This window comes from Amphiura filiformis, chromosome 12 (genome assembly GCF_039555335.1).
Source record: "Amphiura filiformis chromosome 12, Afil_fr2py, whole genome shotgun sequence".
Classification (NCBI taxonomy): Eukaryota; Metazoa; Echinodermata; class Ophiuroidea; order Amphilepidida; family Amphiuridae; genus Amphiura; species Amphiura filiformis.
Genome location: NC_092639.1, coordinates 52,452,244 through 52,464,118, shown reverse-complemented (window position 1 = coordinate 52,464,118; position 11,875 = coordinate 52,452,244). Strand labels below are relative to the sequence as shown.

Genomic DNA, 11,875 nt, shown 5'->3' with positions numbered 1-11,875 from the left:
CTTGCAGTAATTTCCATAGATGTAATATAATAGTTAATTTTGTCAAGATATCCTTTATTATAAAGATAGTAATATTTAGTGTGAGAATCTAATAATGAACGTTTCTATAAAGTCTACCGACGCCGCGGTGTTTTGAAAATGGCGTCAGTATCGAAAGCAGTGTAACTTTAATTTTAGTACCAACAAATATTATGGTCAGACCACGATTTTGCTTATCTGATTTTAACTAGCTCGTTCAGTAATGATCAAATTCAAGATTTATTAATACTTATTTGAATATGGTACGGCCAAGTGACGCTGATAGGCGTAAAAATAAGACGCCTAAACACCGGCAGCGCAAGTCGGGAACACCGGCACCTTCACGACGCTCGAGATCTCCGGAGTCGCCACCGGGTAATCTGTCTCGAACACCAACTGGCAAAAGCACGCCTCGTATGCGAAGTGGAAATGGCAATCAGTCAGGTATTTACAGCTGAACTGTCATTGACTTAGGAAGATTTTCAACATTGATTGGGGGCTGAAAATTGACAAAAATATTTTGGTGGGCCACACTGCGTCACTGCCACACTGGGGTGTGCGAGGGGGGCACAAGCGGTACGGGACGACAGGTAACCTTGTCATAGGTATGCTAGGTGAATTCAAATTTGCCATCAAACTGCATCATATTATATATCAAATTAAAGCCCTTGAGTAAACAAAGCCAAAACTGAAAACCCTTTTTTCATAGCCCTTTCCGTAGCAAAGTTACATCTTGTCAAAGATTGACTTTCATCAAACAATGTCAAAAAGATTCAGCTAGCAAAATACCAAAAAACGGCATTTCGGGGGTGTTTCTAGATCTTTTGTCTCATTATGATAGCAGGTTTTTTTAATGAACTGCTATCAAAATCCCTCTAAAATTCCATGAGCGAGTGTCTTATCACCATAAAAAATCATATATTTGGGTCAAGTGAAGTATAGAAAACATATTTATGTAGGTTTCCTTCTTCGCCAGTTGTTTTAAATTTCTATGTAAAAATGCATTGACATTTTCGGCGAATTTGGCTGACTAGCAAATTTGTTTGCCTGGCATACCTACTTGTCAATCAAACACTCAACTATTGTTCTCTCTCCGTTGATATCCACTCAATGTCATCGATCGGAAGTCGGGTCACGATGCATTGATTAGCCTAAGGTATGAGATGACAGGCAAACCTTTATATCAGGCCGCGACAAATTTTATTTTTTAGCTTGCCCGATCGGGCAGGCAATATCAAAAATTGGTTGCCCGAAATTGCCCGAAATTAACCCATATTCCCGGCAACAATTGTCGACAAAGTCACATACCGTACTCATCATGCAGTGCAGTGCATAGTACCGTAAGTGTGCCGAATTTGGCAGTTTCATTCTTACGGAAATCCAATACTTTTCTCAGTTAAGTTGATAAATTTGCTTTATTGTTGACACGGTATAATGGCAAGTAGAAGTACCGTAGTTGAAAGTTATTTTAAAGGAGAAAATTAGAAATAAAAATAAAATAATTATTTTGAGATTTTCAATTTTGGACGCGGACGGTAAACAGGAAACTAATAATCAAGTGCGAAGGGCCTAACACATTTTAGGTAGTACGGTACTGAATGAGAGCAAGGCAAATCTTAGTTTAACACATTTGCTAGTCAGACAAATTCGCCTAGACCAGGGCCCAAACACAATACATATTACATAGAAATTTAAAAGAACAGATTGGACAGGCTGGTCAAGGAAACCTACATAAATATGTTTTCTATACTTCACTTGACCATATATGATTTTTTGGTGCGCTTGCCGAATAGGGTGCAACTCTAGGCCTACTAGTCTTATTACAAGACTGCCCTACCCCAACCCTAACCCTAAACTCCGTAAACGAGGACTGGACTCAAATCTAGCAAGTTGCACCCTATTCGGTAATTGTACCGATTTTTTATGGTGATGAGACAGCCGATGATGATGATGAATTTGATATATAAAATGACGCAGTTTGATGGCAAATTTAAATTCACCTAGTAGCATGTACCTACACATTTGCTAGTCAGACAAATTGGCCTAAACACAAATTCACAATATAAATACATGTATTTACATAGAAATTTAAAAGAACAGCTAGCACAAGGAAACCTACATATATGTTTTCTATACCGGTACTTCACTTGATCCAAATATATGATTATTTTTGGTGATGAGACACTCGCACATGGAATTTAAGAGGGATTTTGATAGCAGTTCCACATAGAAAAGCTGCTATCATCACTGTTTTATGATCTAGAAACACCACCGGAATGCTGTTTTGTTAGCTGAATCTTTTGATGAAAGTCAATCTTTGACAAGATGTAACTTTGCTACGGAAAGTGCTACATGACAAAACGGTTTTCAGTTTTGGCTTTCTTCACTCAAGGGCTTTAATTTGATATAAAATGATGCAGTTTGATGGCAAATTTGAATTCACCTGTCATACCTACATTGATAGGCATCGATCCGATTCGATCGCCAACCAGTATGTCGCACGTGCAGGCTGCCGGGCCGACTATGCCGAAATAGTTGGAGGGAAAAAAAGAAAAAACAGGGCCTAGATTTCGACGAGAATCACCGAATCGATATTCGTAATGATCCTCGTAAGATTTGGTTGCGAGAATCAACTTCTCTCATTGTATCATACAGTAAGTGCAGTAACTAGAATGGATTTTGATTCTCCCAAACCACTACAAATCAAGGCCCTGAAAAAAGAAAAGAAACAAGAAAAGAAACAAGAAAGAAAGAAGAGAAAACATCAACAGTGTAGTTGATGCTTTCCGGAAATATTCCATTGCTGACATCTGGGAAATAAAGAAGAGGTAAAAGAAAATCTAAATTAAAATAAAGAAAAGCTAATTATTCTCATGATGAGAAGAATAAAGAAAATGATAGGGAGAAAGAAGAAAATAAAGTGTGGGCCTAACAAAAAGAAAAGCAATAATGATGAGAAATAAAATAAAGAAAGAAAAATCCACAATCAGAATATTTTTTATTATTAATACTACATGTATTTGTAGGCATAGCACGCTACAATGCTAGCGTCGGTCCAAAACATTAGGTGCTACAATGTACCTGTGCCTGCTGCATCACAGGTAATCAAATATTGGATAGAAAATTTTACAAAATATAGGTCACAAACACCCATTTCCCTCTATCTTATCACAATTTTTTAACTTCACCTAGGATTATTGGGGGTTGAAAGGTATTTCAGCCCCCCACCAAAATTATTGAGGGGGCTGAGCTCCCCCCGGTTCCTAAGCCTATGACTTGTGTACAAATAAAACTTAGGTCATCATAGTCATGCATCATCAGTTAATTGGGGCATGGCAGTGCAAGTCAAAAGTGGTGCCTGGTGGTGTTGCCGTTCACATGTTCAGTTAGATTTAGTCGTTACATTTTTTAATTTTTTTTTTTTTTTCAAAATGTTTCATCCAAAATACAGCGATCTTTTCTTTTGGACCACCCGAGGGCCGAGCTATATTATAAAGGTTAAAATTACAAATTTATCAAATTAAACTTTCGCATCAAAAATGTTAAACATGTTTTTAGTAATACAAACATACGGAAAAGAAAAAAGCAAGGTACAATAACTTGATGTGGGGAAACAAGTAAAATGCAGACACGCAGGGGGACAAAAACAGCAAATGTAGGCATAAGAAGTAGGCAAAGTTCGATAGCCAAAAATTACCAGTTCCAAGGGCAAGGCCCACAGAAGTGCTGAACCTGTAAAAACAACAAGGATCAATGGTAATACAAAACTGCACTAGAACAAGTGATGATGAAAATCACTGCATATACAATGTAAACAGACACGCTAAACCAAACATCCAGAGTAGGCACAAAAAGAGGCAAAGTTCGATGGCCAAAATTGCCAATTCTAAAGCCCACAAAAGTGTCAGGAAAACAGTACACTGGAAGTGATGTACATAGTTAGTCAAACAGCACCAAACAGACAAAAAACAACCAACGTTTCGAGCAGATAAACTGCTCTTCTTCAGGGACAGACAACAAAATATAGGGCAAACAACAAGAACTACATGCTGTAGTTTAAAAACAAATTTAAGTCAAAAATTGAAGGCAAGTTCAAATTGAACTAAGTAGCAAACAAAGACAGCAAACTCAGAGCAAAATAAGCTGTGTCTTCTCTCAGTGAGAGCAAATACAAACATACCTTTTATTTCTTTGAACAAGCTTTTTTGCCTTTATTTTGTTCCAAAATCAATGTTTTTATCACAATTTTTGACGTAAAAGAGCTTAGTGCAGAGCCGGTGATGCAAACCCCTACACTTCGTGAGTTCGCGTAGCACAAGCTTTTGATGTACGCTCGATTTGATGATGATTTAAGCTCGCGTGGTTAACACCAGGTTTTAACCGCCTAGTTTTGACCGCTAAAAAGTGGTCAAAACTGGTCAAACCATTTTAATGACTACAAAATCAAATAAAAATAAAGGAAAAAGACTGAAAATTTACCTTGCTTGGCATTTATTTTAATACAAACACTCAAAAATGTTGCCAGTATCATTACTACATGCTGTAGTTTAAGTGCCACAAAGAAACAAATTGATATCACTGTCGGCTCCGGGTGTAGGCTGTGACATTACTTTTTGTTACTCCATAATGGCTATGTGTTTAAATCCATTACGGTAACCTAATTATCAAAATTTTAAAAGCAATGTTTTCCCACAATGGTTTTAGTTTTTTCTTTTTTCAGTTTTTTTTTTCAGTTGTTTACCATTGAATTGCCTTTTGTGACCTCATGCGAAAAACGTACCCTGTACTGTACTGTACTGTACTATGGTATATCAAAGATTGGTTGACAATGGCATGGGTGTTGATTGTTGAACTCGACCATATTTCAAAACCTCATTGCTTCTAAACTAAGTGATCTTCAGCAGCAGTTTATAACTTTTTCATAAAATTGTGATGTTTCTTAGGTTACCGTACATAAATTTAGTGTTTTTTAATTTGTGATTTGTCAGTTTTAAGTGTTTATAAAGTGGATTATTTATATTGCATGTACGTACTGTGACAGAGTGAATACCAATGAACAATGCAAAATTAATGTAACAGTTAATAAATGACCACTTTCAGACTGAATCAACTGATATATAGTGCAAGCTGTTTTCCTGGATGTCTATTGAACCATACACTAAAAAGAATTCCAAAAAGTTACAGCAGTTTATATTGCTTCACTTTCAGGTACAGGAAGGGCAAGAAAAAAACATCGCTTCCGTCCAGGCACTAGAGCACTGATGGAAATTCGACAGTACCAGAAGTCAACCACTTTATTGATTCGCAAGCTGCCATTTTCCAGAGTTGTGAGTTTTGTGTAAATTTATTTCACATTTAGGCCTACTGAAATGTAATGTAAATTAATATTTTTAAAGGGACATTTTCATGATTTTGTGTTCCACAGCCACATTCCTCCACTCTAAATAAAAGTTGAGATTTTTATACCATCAGAAGCATCTGGTAACATGATGTTTACTATTCACCAGCAAAGTGTTACGTGTAATCCGATTATCAGTACGGTATGTCAACTGGATCACGCTTTTGAGTCCTGCACCATGATCGAAATGATCACAACACAAAGTCTATGGCATGTACTATCAATTCCAAAAGGTGTGTGACAGGGTTCAAATTTAGGGAGGCCACAAAGCAGACCTCGAATTTTAATTTTTGGGGCACCCATTGCCTGCCCTTTTTCAGTTTTGGCCTTGGTGCCCCAAATCTTTGTCAACTGATCAAGGCATTCTTCATCACTTGTTGGCCTTAGTGCCTTTCAGGGTTTTCTTTAAGCATTTTGCTGAAGGGGTATTTTCAATTTTTTTTGACCCTTTCAATTGTGAATTTTTCCTCTGAAGGAGTCAAAAACATTGCCCAAGGGGTATTTTTATAATATTATTTTTGAAGATATTTGAAACAATTATGTGTGTTTTTGGAGCCATAGGCGTAGATCCGGATTGGGGTGGGTGGGGGCTATCTCCCCAATATTTTGCCAGGGGGATGGTCCATACAATCATCCCCCATTGTTGACGCCTGTATGTGGGTTTCTGACCAAATTAACCTCATATTTGGCCATTTTAGCCCCAAAGGTGCACATTTTTTGCGCTTCTCATGAATTTATTCCACTTTTGCACCATATTTAAACAGTTTAGGTTGAAAATGGCAAAAGTTTTTGTACCATAAACTTATTCTTTCTCCAACATGTCCAAAAGGTGCTGGATTCACTATACTTCAACACACACCCCCGAGTCAAAACGAGATCTACACCACTGTTTGGAGCAGTGGCGGATCTAGAGCAGTCAGAAGGGGGTGGGGGCAATTTTAGAAGAAAATAATAATATTTAAAGATGCCCCCTGAGAAGTAAGAAACTTTTGCAAAATGAAGACCTAATTGAAGTAATTTGGTGGATCATTTTGGCAATATTAATGTGTAAAATTTTAGTTTAAAAAGCCGAACATTTGTGAAATGAGCAGTCCATGGAGTCTTTCGTGGACGGCAAGTTTTCCCTATTATGGTAGGCCTATAAATTGTGTTTTAAACATAAATTAGCAAATGTCGAAAGCAGAAGTGAAAGTGGCCATTTGTTTATCAACTACGCAGGGTGATGTTCCCCCCTTAGAAAATTTTGCAAAATGAAGACCTAATTGAGTGATTTGGTGGACCATGTTTGCACTATTACTGTGTACAATTTAAATTTGAACAGTTGAAAAGCTGAAAATTGTGAAATGCCGGTCCATAAAGCCTTTCGTCGCATTGTCCTACATATCGGGAGTATAGGTCCTAAATGCCAAAAGCCGAGAATAAAAGCTAATAAATACAAAATATCAGGTGTTCCTCTATTCAATTCTCGCAATATCTGAACGCGTACGTTTTCAAGATTTTGTACGCATTGGACTTTGGGACTAGGGATTTGAAGGAGTCCGAAAAGTGCCTGAACGCGTAAATACGCGTGTTTTGTGCGTTAAAGAAAACCCTGGTGCCCTTCTTTGTCTTTGCCCAGTGGGTGCCTCATCAAATTAAAATTCGAGGCCTGGTGTGTGATCCAGTTACTTCACTGTCGAATTGAGGGTACAAACAATCAAGACACCTCACGGGTATGAACTGCTAGTTTATTAGGGAAGCATCAAGGGCCAAAAGCCCTGATTGACTAGAAGCTTCATCATTCTGTTTTTTGGTTAGTAAAAAGGCTATGCACTATGTGCTTGGGACTGACTGCTAGTTGTAAGGTTTGCTAGTCCGAAAACAATGTTTTAAGACCCATTCCATGTCAACTCCAGGGATGTGCACCGCAGCACCTCTTCAATTTTTTTTCTTTTTCTGTGTGGTGGTAGATATTGATGAGAAAGTAAAATCCCAAAATTTGAGCTTCATACTCCATTTCGCTTTCCCGTGGCATCAATTTGAAATTTAGGGGAAAAAGAGAAAAAAATGTGTCGCAACGCGAAAGACGACGTTTGGAGGTCCATAAATGTATAAAGGGAACCCTTTACAACTTTGAAAAGTATGTATCCTGGGATACTTATTTGTGTAGAATTCAAATCTGGCATCAGCAAACTTGTAACTCCTTTACTTTAAAAGATATAGGGCCCTCAAAATGCAACTTCGTCCATCCAGGACCAACTTTGGGGGTCAGAACTCCAAAAGTAAAAATAATTTTTGTGTCCATTTTTTGGCCAGTCAGAGCCCTTTGGTAGAACATTACTCTTATCCAATATTGAGCCTATTAGAATACTTTTAGCTGATATATTACCCATGCAAAACCCCAATTGTACATTTTTTGTACATTTTGACCCCCCTGAAAACCAATGTCAGACAATTTGATCCACCATCAACTTCAGGTATGTTGAAAATATGTCCTTGGACAGCATTTCTGAGAGATATTGGCTTGGGGTCTCGATGGCTTCAACACATTAGTTAGGTTTGCATTCTCCATAGAGTTGTACATATTTTTGATTTCGCATGTATAATGACTTGACATGGAATGGGTCTTAAGTTATGTTTTAATAGGGTTACGTTACGTATGAGAGCCAGTATAGTACCATCCAGTATTCTCACTTGAGACCAATCTTTTATTGTTTTAGCCCTCTATTTTTTAATTACATAAATTATGAGGGCTCACTTCAACATCATTGACCCCATCCATAATTTAAAGCTAGCTAAAACCCTTGTACCATCGATCTGTTTTCCTGTAAGTAATGTACATGTATGTATATGTGTGAATAAAATGATGTCATTTATGACTGTGTCTTTAGGCACGTGAGATTGCTGATCTGGTCTCAGCAGAACCCAAAATGTGGAAAGCAACAGCTATCATGTGTTTGCAAGAGGTAAGTCATAACCATTTAAGGGTGGTGGAAACTTTCGGGCCACATACTGCTAAATTGTTGGTCTGAGGTATATAAAAGTATGTATACATATTTAACCCTGCTAAATTGTTGATCTGAAGTATATAAATTATACATATTTAGAATGGCAAAGGCTGGTTTAATTCATCTGTGAGGTCAGTTTTGGGCCAAAATATAAAAAACACGCTTTTTTGGCCCATTTTTTGTTCAACATTTTAAAAACTAGATAAATATATATAGGGGCTGTTTTATTTTTTTTGAATTTTGACCAATTTCACCAAAAGTGTTTGAAATTTGGGCAAAATTTAGTCTTTTTCAAAATTGAGTTTGACCATTTTTGGTGCAAATTTCTCAAAGTTGGTCATAATTCAAAAATAATTTTATCTAGTTATTAAAATTAATCCAAAAAAAATTACGCAAGAATTTTTTGTTACGTTGTCTGAAAAAATTTGGGCCGAAAAACATGTTTTAGGGGGATTTTCTCCAAAATGAGCCATTTTTGCCCAAATTTGACCTCACAGATGAATTCACCAAGTTTGCCATTCTAAATATGTATACTTTTGTATACTTTAGACCAACAATTTAGCAGTCATGAGGCCCGAAAGTTTCCATAATTCCAGGGTTAAGACCACCCTTAATTTGGTTGGAAATAATTTCCTGGGTAAAGCCCATTAATCTGAAGTAGGGCTTGGGGCTTAGGTTAAATAGATTCAAGGGGTGGGGTAACTTTCAGGAAAGTTGAAGAAAATGGTCAAACAATTTTAGGCCTAAAAATCTTGAAATATCATGGCAGCAGCCACTGCCAGCCAGCAAGGGTGAAAATAAACAGGCTAAACATGCCTTACTTCAGATCCATAGGAAACTGAACATTTAAAACCACTTTTTAAGGATGCATTTTTCCAAAAAATTCTAAAACGGGTTTTCATGTCAAAAATGGCCTCTTTTGGGGTGCTAAATCTGCTAAAATCACCTGGGCTTAGGTACCTAATTTGCATATGTGAGTGGACACTACGTATGAGCCGTAAACTCGGCAAATCGTATTCTGAGATACAGTGCAAAATGTGCGTGAAGGTCATATTCATAGGTGTCTCAATTAGGCGTGACATGTTTCTCATTTAATAGCGTTTAAACCAATCAATAATCCTATTGCTGAAGAGGATAATAATCTTCTACATATAGAATCATTAAATAGCTCTAGTCTTTGTTTGCTTTGGCTAAATCCTGTTCAAGTGGAGGGTTACAATTGCATTGTATTTTGTCTAGGTATGCATAACCAACAATAACAATGAGAGGACATTCCTGAACCTCGTTGACTTGGGGATGATTTGATATGACCACCAATTATGACTTTATTACTAGCAATGTGGAAAAAGAGACACATTATAGAACCGAAAAAAGGTACCATTTTGTTGAAGGACAGAGTTCAACAAACCATAACCCCGCTTCTGGATATCGTTTGAAGTCAAATGATATACTATTTTTAAAGCTTATGATATATACCGTACATTTTCTAAACACGAAATAAAACAAAATTGACCGGGCTGACTTTACGGTTGATTCGTAGTGTCCAGTCACATATTTTACGGTATAATTTTGAGAAAACAAGCCAAGCAGTCTTGACTGTTATTTAGGCTTTAGCGGGCCCCTGGACCCCTGGCAGTGAGGGGCGAGAGCTTCACTCGCTATGCTTCGCCTTTATGGGTTTTTTAAAACTCTTCAATCACAGCCCTTTTTGAATCCCAGTCGTGACTAAATTCAGGTGAACCAGGACTCTTTTACTTGGCAGACAGCATTCCTCAGGGGGACAGGAGGGGAGATGTGGGGGGGAGCTAATATAAAAAAAACCCTACAAGTCAAATGTATTGATTAGCAGGATTGAGGATAATTAATTGAATATTTTGATATTTTCAGGCTTCAGAAGCATTCCTAGTGTCGTTGTTTGAGGATACCAACCTGTGCGCCATCCATGCCAAACGTGTAACCATTATGCCAAGAGATATGCAGCTAGCCAGGAGGATACGAGGAAGAACAGATGGATTAGGGTAACAGGGCAGCTATTACACTGTCACTGGTTTGGCTGAATCATGTTGTTGTTTGAGTGCCAGAACATCTTATGTGCACAGATGGTCAATAGCTGCCATGATACAATGCCCCAACTTTCTATTGATATTAAATGAAATACAAATGGTCAATGTCAAAGCAATATGTTCAGATGGGTTATATTGGCCTGGGTTATTGGACACCAGGGGTCCATTTCATTCAACTTTACGATGGTTTGTAAGTTCCCAAAATCAATCTTAACTTACAAGGTATTGTAAGTTCCTTTCCATTAAACTTACTTATAGGGATTTACTACAGGGCCCCTTTGTAAAGTTACGTCTAGTAAAAGGGTATTTGTAACTTACAAACGGTTACTTGAGTTACAAAGGGTTCAAAGTTTAGTGAAATGGACCCCAGGAATGTGATAGAGAAATGGGCTATTCCATGTGAAATCCATACACAGGGCTGGCTGAAAAAAATGTTTAATTTCCCAGGAAGCAAGATAAATTTCCCACAATTTATAGCATGTTTTTGTATACAAAAAAGATACACTCTCCCTCCAAATACCAACATTTCCTGGGATGAGCTTCCCAAATTCCCCACTTTTTTCGAGCCATGTCCATACACGCCCTATGGAAGACATGACCACATGGGGTGTTGATTTCAAATGGAGTTAACCATTCAAGAAACCCCATTTGAAATTCACATTTCCTGTGAGGATGATTTTAAAGTCATTTCTTCCATAGGGGTTGTATGGATTTCAACTTCTTGATTTTAATTCAACATCTTACAGTGTATAAGGCCTATGAAAACATATTGATTGGTGTAACACACAAAACATCAGGGTCAGTTTGTCAACAACTAGATGTCTTGTTTTTAAAGGGACCAACATATTTTGTGCTGTGTTATTAAGAACATGCCCAATAGTGCACACAATATTCAAATTAAAACAAAACTAAAAGTTACTGACAAAGAAATGTAAAAATATATTCAAATTATGCATATCAGATCTGGATTTTTTTAATGGTATGAAAAATACAGTACTGAGTAGAGTTATGGACAAACTGATGGGTTTTTTTTTCTTGTCTGAAAAAAGCAATAAAAAATTGGGTTATGCCAAACAATTTTGTTCATTGATGCGTAATACTGGTAATGGCAGTTTTGCACAAGGACGAGCTTTGAAATACAATGTAAACAGGCGCTGGGAGCAAATTTGCCCTTGTAAAGCCGTCGATTGCTCCTGGTTTTGTAAAATTCACATGAACCAGGAGCTGGTTCCAGTTTTGCACTTGATGCAGTAGTGCTGGTATGCTGTATTGTATATGTAGAATAGGATTTACTATGAATTGATCCTGTTTATACAGAAATTGCTCCTGGTTCTTGTAAAATCCCAGTGAACCAGGAGCAATATTTCAAGGCTTGCACAAGGAATGAATTTGCCATGAAGCAGCTATTC

General features: G+C 37.3%; 1 protein-coding gene across 1 annotated transcript; it reads left to right on the top strand.

The window, feature by feature from the left end:
* Positions 1-109: 109 nt before the first annotated feature.
* Positions 110-10,887, top strand: LOC140166385 (histone H3, embryonic-like). Its single transcript, XM_072189836.1, has 4 exons — positions 110-462; positions 5,227-5,345; positions 8,287-8,361; positions 10,291-10,887. The coding sequence occupies exons 1-4, from the start codon at positions 279-281 to the stop codon at positions 10,423-10,425; spliced, it is 513 nt and encodes a 170-aa protein (XP_072045937.1). The 5' UTR covers positions 110-278; the 3' UTR covers positions 10,426-10,887.
* Positions 10,888-11,875: the final 988 nt, after the last annotated feature.